The 8123-nt window shown below is 53.6% G+C and overlaps 1 protein-coding gene across 1 annotated transcript in view; it reads left to right on the plus strand.

Annotated features, from left to right (window-relative positions):
- The window catches only part of Kiaa0513 (KIAA0513 ortholog), a 50287-nt gene extending 42647 nt beyond the window's left edge, over positions 1-7640 (plus strand). Inside the window, exons 10-12 of the mRNA XM_028753198.1 lie at positions 2379-2459; positions 2719-2813; positions 3477-7640. Coding sequence (XP_028609031.1) covers positions 2379-2459; positions 2719-2813; positions 3477-3526 — 226 coding nt within the window. The 3' untranslated portion in view covers positions 3527-7640. The remainder of the gene's footprint in view (positions 1-2378; positions 2460-2718; positions 2814-3476) is intronic.
- The last annotated feature ends 483 nt before the right edge of the window (positions 7641-8123 follow it).

Consider the following 8123-nt stretch of genomic DNA (forward strand, 5'->3'; position numbering starts at 1 on the left):
TTGTCAGGGCCAGAGCTCCCTAAGACAGTCAGACAACAGGGCACTGTGAGCTATTCCAAGAGGCAGCATGGCACCGTCCATGGCTCCTCTGCACCTCGGTCAGACACCAGAATTCCACTTGAGTGGAAGTGGAGGGTTGGAGTGGAGAAGCTTCTTGTTTGCAGTTCCTCACACGCTCACTGGAAGGGAGTGTCACCTGACCTAGGGTCACATCGAAGGACAACTACCCCCTCTTCTTCAGCCACTGGGTGACCAGAAGAGCTGGGTGGTGGGTCCTTTGAAGCAAAGATGGGCTGCCTTTGAGCCTACATGGAGTCTGATTCATGGTTCCCAGAAGCCTCTGCGACACATTTAGAGTAAAAGCCACACCCACTCATAAAGAGTTGTGAACCCAGGTAGGTTTCCTTGGAGCCTGGGTGTGCATCACGTTTCACAGTTCCCAGCTGTGCTACTCTGATGACCTTCGTTGCTGTGACTTTACAGTAGCAAGCCCCCACCACCCCTCAGAGAACACTAAGACAAACCATCTTCCTGGGAACATCTCAGGCCCGTCATAGCCTCCTCAGACAACTGAGCTGGCTCATGCTACTGGTCCAGTGGTCTATTCTGAATCCAGATGAAGAAACTGCCAGCCACCTGGGCCTCACAAGCCTCCTCACTGGAGCCCAAGAAGCTAACTGGACAGCAGTCTACTGGAGAGTAGCTCGGGTCCCCCTGCCTCAAGCAGCCATCTTTTTCATGGACCTCTGCCACTGCAAAATGCCCTTCCATCACCCAGTCCCAGAGGTTTCCATCATGTGCTGGACACACACACACACTCACACACACACACACAGAGAGAGAGAGAGAGAGAGAGAGAGAGAGAGAGAGAGAGAGAGAGAGAGAGAGAGAGATGTAGATTTGTGATCGATGTTCCATGCATAGGACATTGAAGGGACTTGAACTCAGCTCCCAGGAAGCAGCTAAACAGCAGGCACCAGCCAGGCTTAGTTCTCATGACCTTCCACTCTTTTGTCAGAAGTCAGGGGACACCTTAGTTTTAGTCCTTTCCACAGCAAGGAGAGTCACTCCCTCGTGGGATCAGGCACGCAGGATCAGGGCCGGTATGCCACACTCAGAGAGTACTGTACTGTGCACATGCGTGCACAGCAGGTTGCTGGGTGGTACATGGTTGTTTGCACCTAAACAGCCTCACAGCAAGTGTTAGAAGGCTGCACTGTCCCTCCAGTGCATTCTGGGCTCTTTACAGATGTGCTGCCTGAGCTTGCAGAGGCCGCAGGTGAACTCCATCCTGCTGAGCTGTGGCCTGGGTCAGGAGGAGCTGGCCTGGGCTTTCGTCCCTTTGCTCTGTTCTCCCCCTCCCTTCTGCTTCTCCACGACTGACCTCTCCTTCTGCCATGCTCCGTCTTCTCTCCCTGTGCTTTAATCTCTCTCGACCTTACTTTAGCTAGTCATCCATCCTGAGGCTTTTCTTTAGAGGAAGTGGGTCACAATGAGCTTCCCTCCTCTCTAAAGCTGTGTATCTGTCTATGAGTATCAGGGTCTGACTTCACATGGGCAGTGAGCACAGGCACAGGGGGCTTCTAGGCCCTCTGAGGAGATGGCCGTTTCACCAGGAAGGGGAAAAGCCAGGGTGCTGTGTGACACGTGATGGTCTTTCTGAGGTAGTGGCAGAGGTGTTAGCATAGACACCTCCCTGTCCTACTCCTGGGCCTTCCCTCTACACAGGCCAGGTGGATGCCTCAAAGAATACCCCAACATTACCCAAGTACCCATGCCATGCTACGTGCTCAGTGCAGAGAACAGAAAGTTCTTAGAGACAGTCCACTACTCCACTACCCGACTGGGCTCTAGAGTTGAGGCTGGCTTCATAATGGCTGTGTGGCCACAGGCCAGTGCAGGAAGCCTATAGAAAAAGCATAGAGTGTCTCCTTTTGGTATGTGGGGCAGGAAACAGCCATGTTGTAAGTCAGGCAGAGTCTGTGGGAGGGACATTGTGGCTGTCATATTCTCAGGCTCCCATTCTTATGTCTCCTGCAGATGCTGCCTTGTGCATCTGGTCCTAGGATACCAGGCAAGGTCCTAGCCCCTCTGGGTTTTCTGGCCCATTGAGTGGACCAAACACTTTGGAAGGCTGTGAGTGGCCAAGGCCCTCCCAGGTCTCCAGGACAATAGAATGTTGTTGACTTTGTTTTGGGCAGGGAAGAGATGCCTAAAGGTGTTTGGGATTCCCCTGGCAAGTGCCAGGCTCGGGTGGAAATCACCTGCCAAGGCAGATCCCTGTGTCCAAGAGGCAGTGCAGACAAACAGCTCCACAGAGCAGGGAGGGAGGGTCCCAGGCCATTCTGAAGCCCATCCTGTCCTTCCTGTGTCCACAGGGAGAAATGGTGCCACATGACCCAGGAAGAACGGGATGACAGCCTGCGCTTCAATGAGAACATCACCTTCGGGCAGCTGGGGTGAGAGGCAAGCTGTGAAGGCAGCTGGGGCCACCTACCAGGACGGGGTGGTGAGCGGGTCTAACGTCTTAGGAGCACAGGGCTGGGTGCTCAGTCCTCCTCTCGATCCTGAGGGGCACAGTCCAGGTAAGCGGTATGGGTGACATTTTCACCTGATACTGCTCCAGGTCCCAGCCATCCCCCTGAATTAGAGCCCAGTATCTTGGCTCCCTCTTCTGGGCTAGCAGGAGGGTAACAGTCACGGGTGTTTCTCCTCCAGCACGTTCACCCACAACATGCTGGCCTTTGGTTTGAACAAGAAGCTGTGCAGCGACTTCCTGAAGAAGCAGGCTGTGATCGGCAATCTGGATGAGGGTGAGCTGTGCTGGGGATATGGGGGAGCCAGAGCAGCCCCTCTAAACTGGGGCTTCCCACCCTGTCAGAAGGAGGGTGTCTGTCACAGAAACCTGCCTTCTTTCCCGAATCCATGGAGCATATACTCTGGCTGTACAACTGGAAGTCATTTCTGCTGAGGGATAGCAGGTGGCATGTAACAGCCAGGTCAGAGATGGGCCTGGCATTCTGTGTCACTTGTGCAGAGCAGAACCCCGGCCACAGTTGGTACCTTCTAGAGTGCCGCTTGTTTTGCCCCACACCATCAGGGCAGCATGGCAGAGAGTGGGGGATTCTGAGCTTTCCCAGAGTCCTCCTCTGTCTCAGCCGAGAGCCTCTGGTCTCAGTGCTGCCAGTCCAGCACTACAGCCAGGTTTGCCACTGCTGCTATGTTCTGATGAGCCAGTCACTCGTCCCCAGCCAGGAAGAGAGGCTGTGTGAGCATTAGGACATCTGTGGCCATCGGGTGGCCTCAGTGCCCCCCTCACCCCTCTCCAGGCGGCCATCAGAGCTCAGCACGCCTTCTTTTGGCTGCTCGGGGCCACACTCCACACATGACACCACTTCTGTAAAACCCATGTTCCTGGGAACAAATGCCCACGTCCACATGTGGCTCCTCTGGAATAATCCTGTTCTCTTTTCCAGAGCAATACAAGCTGCTAAGTGACCACATTGAGCAAATGGCCACAGAGTAGGAGATCACAACATGCTCTTCTCTCAGGAGCTGTCACCCCAGTGATGACCCTGCATGACACCAGCAGCACCCAGAGCCTCTCCTTGCTGCCCTAGAATTAGCAGTTAAAAGACTCCAGAAGCCTGTCTCCCCCTGCCTGTGTCTCCTCTCCCTCTATGTATAAGGTGTCCCTCGGCTTACATAGCTAAACATAAGGGACCACCTAACCTACCCCCCCACCCATCCTTGAGCACCAGGCTTATGAGATGAGACGGAGGATGGAGGGAGAGGCCATGAGGTATGGTCCCCCGAGTTCCTGCTGAGAGCCAGGGACATGTGGTCACAGAGCTGCAGGAGGGGATCCACACAGCTGCAATGTGAGGACAGAATCAGTACTGGGAGTGACAGCCTGCCACTCCCTGCCACAGGACTTCCTGTGAGCGTAAGCTGTATAGAAGGACCATGGAGCCTTCCTGAAAGATCTTGGCTATCTTCTCCACCTCCTAACGGGACAGGAACTGAAAGAGAACTCAAGGGTTGTCACTTTCCTAGGGGCCTGAGCGTTCTGCCAGCCACAGCCATGCCTCAGACTCAAGAGCTCCGTCAACAGAACCTATGGACTGTGCACTCAACACAATCTCTCCTTCGGTAGCACAGAAAGTCCTTCACCTCCCGGACAGCAGCAGTATATGTCATGGGGTGCAAGAAGCATGGGGAGATGTTGTTTTTAGCAGCTCTGGGGGGACAGCCTTGCTAAGAGCAGTCATTCAGCTGGAGCACACAGAACGGATCTGACTGAGGGAGGAGACCATGGGGAAGCAAGGTTGCCTGGTAGCTCCAGCCCACAATCCTCTCCTTCTGAAAGACCTGCCTCCTCTGCATCTTTGTACCAGGTCTGACCCCCAGCTCCCAGCGTGCTGGCTCCAGAGCTGCTGTTCTCGTCCACCCCTGTGGCCTCCGTCCCTCCTGTGCAGCCATTCTGGCCACTGACCTAGAACTAGGCCCGCAGGCTCTCCTGTCACCCTGTATCACCTCATCCTTCTCTGTCCCTCAGCCTTCAGTCACATTTAGTCACGGTCTGCCTGTGAGCACAGTGGTTCTCTTCTGACATCTGTGAACTCAGCTGGTGTGGGCGAGCCTTTCCTGTGGGAAGAGCCTCCCTTGGATGCCCAAAGGAGAGCAGGATAGGCCGAGCTGTGGAATGTGCGTTTCCTGGATGTTGGGGATGACTGAGGCAGAACGTCAATCACCCCGAGCTACTGTAGCAAACGCTGACAGGCAGATCAGCTCCTGATGGCACAAGATGTGCCAACTAGTACACCTGACCCAGCATAGGATCCTATAACCACGCCTGTGTCCTCTCTGTGTCTTAGGGACGTGACATAAAGTGAGGTCGCCCTTGCTATGTCCCGCTGTCCTTTCTAGAGCCTTCCTCAGCTGTGCAAGCATGGTAGCCACTCCTTGCTCCTCCCAGTCCTGCAGCGGCATGAGTTCCGGTATAGGAGGACGCGACTCCGAGGTGCTGTGAGATGCATCGTTCTTGTACAGCAGCACCTGTGGTCTGACCTCGGCCTTGCCCTCGTGCCACCACGGACCACCTTAAGGGGCAGTGTGCCAATGGTTCCAACACAGACTTCAGAAGTGACTTTGAGACTGTCCCCACCAACCTTTGAGACAGTCACTTAGGGAAGAAGGAAGGATGGCTCTCTCTTGTCTGTCTCTTTCTTGTTCATTATTGTTGCAAAGCCAGCTCCACAGTCAGAAAATTCTGACCCACGTTAGACCCACATGCACTGCTAAGGACATGGTAACCCTTCGGGGACAAGGCAGCCCTTGATGGAAGCAAAGCTTGCAGGTGCCTGGGGGTGGTCCCACCATCGCCTGCAGATGTCCTCTGTTCACAGCTAGATTTAGTGAGCATTTCCTGTCTAGGAGCCTCTAGCCAGTGTCTCTGGGAGGTCACTAATCCACCCCTGAGGTACTCTTTCTTCCTGTCATAGCTTTCTCCTAGGGCCCACCAGGCAGGCATGAACCCAGCTCGCTGGCAGGAACTCCTTGGCTGCCCTGCTGAGCTTGTGAACCACAGACAGTTCAGATTACCTGGATAATTCCAGGCAGTATCTCCAGTCTTGGCTGGTAGTGGCCCAGATCTATGCAGGCCCATTAGCACACATTCAAACCGTCCTGGGTTATGACCTTCAAGGTGTACAAATCAGTGTCAAGTACATTATAGTGTTTGCCCTCTCAGGGAAAAAAAAAAAAAAGTCCCCTGTTCTGAAACCAGGCCAGTAGTGGGCCACAGCTCTGCTGTGTTCAGCTTATCAGGATACTGTGGGGGTTGGAGGCTAACCACGGCAGCCTCCAGGCTACTTCTGCTGAGTGTCTAGCCAAAGGCAGAGCCGCGTTGTTACCACATTGAGAGATCTGCATTGTTCAGCCTGCCAGACTGTGATTTTCCTCTGGTCTGAGACACAGAGACACTGAGGAGCCTGGCATCTCAAGTGGCCTGGGGTCAAGGCTAGTTTTCAAGCTTCATCTGCACAGGAAGGAGGTCTTCCTAGCTGGGCCTATTGTACATCTGTAGTCCCTCAGGAGGTGGGGGCAGGAGGGAGAATCAGTAGTTCAAGGTCCTCCTCAGCTACATAGGGGGTTCAAAGCCAGCCTGGGACCAATGAAACCTGGTCTCAAAAAAAAAAAAATCAAATATGGTCCTAGGTATGCAAGGTGGGCTTAGAGCCAGTGCCCTAGCTTGAGACTTAGCCTGATGCAGAAATGGGATTCACAGCCTGCCTTTTCCCTCCTCACCTGAGAGGAAGCAGTGGGTGGTCTGACCCTGTTTCTGCAGCCCAGGGACACAGGGCTCATGGACAGTGCTCAACTCTAGAAATACCTGCCACTCTAGGTTGCTAATGGGAGGGACCCAGGCGTCCGTGTGGGGAAGTATGTGGAAAGCGGAGGTCTAATTGTGATGTTAGCAGTCCCGGGCCACAAACTCACACCCAGCCTTGCCCTTCCTGGGCACCAAACTCCAACCAGTTTTCTGTTAGGGAGGGAAGGTCAGCTAGAACAGATTTATTCCGGTTCCCAGCCCACATTCGGCCTGGAGACTTGAGAACTAGAGGAAGGCAGTAGGAAGAGACTCTGGGAGGTGGCACTGGCCCCACAGCCTCAGGGAAATGACAGGACCCTTCTCAGCAGAGATTCCTTGTCTCCAGGCTCCTGCTCCCCTCCCCACCCCCACCCCCCCAGGCAGCTGCAAAGCCCTCACTAAGGGCTGAGCCTGCCCCATCTCGTCTCTGGTGCAGATCAGCCTCATAGCACAGCCTCGGGTCTGTTTAGATTGAGAAGCTGCAGGTGGATGCCCATGTTCATAGACCTCCCCAGGAAGGTGGTGATTTGGGGGACCAGCCTCACTGCAGACTCCAGGCTCTGACCGTCAGTGGCCTGGGCCCAGCTGCAAGCCATGCTCCCCTGAGAGCTGTAACTCCAGAGACTTTGCACTTTATGTAGAAAGGAGCCCTCCCTATGGATTGCCTTGGCTTTGATCCTGAGCTAAGGCTGGTCTCATCCCGTCCTCACTCCTAGATGATGGGCGTGTTACTGAGAAGTAGGAAAGAGACCCTGCCTGGGGAAGAAGGTTGGCTCACAGCCACCCTTGCAAGAAGTGCTGGTTTAGCATCAAGAGCCCTGGTCAGTGGCCTTGGATTGTGACTTCATGATAAAGATCCTTGGGAGGGATGAGTTGTCATTTGACAGCTAGGAGATACTAGAGGCTCAGACAGCTGGCATGTATCCCCATGAATTTTCGAGGACCTGGACCATCGGCTGCCTTGGCTGTACCTGGTTTTAAATGCAGCTTTCTGTAGAGATCCTCCCTGCAGTCTGTTCTTTCTTGGGATTCCACATCCATTTCTTGCCAGCAGCTCCCAGTGATGCTGTGTTTTGTATGTTAGTTACACAACTTTGTGTCCTGCCAGGTCATGTTCTAAAATTAAGGTTGAGAAAGGTGTGAGGTCGAAGATGTCAGGCAGTGCTGTTTCCTGTGAAGAAGGAAAAAAAAAGTGTATATATCCATAGTTATAGTACTTTGTCTTGTCAGGAGGTGAAAACTGAAATAAATTATCTTTTAAAAAGAAGTCAGATTAACTTATTTTCACATATCCTCGAGGACTTCACGGAATACATAGTCACGTCACTGTCCTTGCAGAAATAGATGCCCCCACCCAAATCTGACCTGCCTGACTAGACAGACCGGAGACTAGGTTAGGATTTGCCTGAGGACAGAGTGTGGTCGGATACTGGGACCTGACCATCACCTGTCATGTGGGGCCAGAATTGATGTCTGATACCTGTCACTTCCCAGGAAGGAGAGGGGAGTGTTTTGGCTCAGAGAGGAGGCAGAGTCAAGAGGCACGTTGATGCCTAGCTGGTGACCAAGCCTCATGGTTCACCCAAGTTGTCTGTGGAACAAAATTGCAAACGACAGAGACATCTCCTCAGGTCTAGGCCCCTGGCATGCTTACAAAGTCCTCATATTTCGTAGGGAGCAGATCCCCTAGAAAAGTGTGCCAAGGGCTTACTCCACGCATGCTCCTGTAGCCCCCACCTATTCTGTCTAC

The sequence above is a fragment of the Grammomys surdaster genome, unplaced genomic scaffold (assembly GCF_004785775.1).
Source record: "Grammomys surdaster isolate TR1022 unplaced genomic scaffold, NIH_TR_1.0 128, whole genome shotgun sequence".
Lineage (NCBI taxonomy): Eukaryota > Metazoa > Chordata > Mammalia > Rodentia > Muridae > Grammomys > Grammomys surdaster.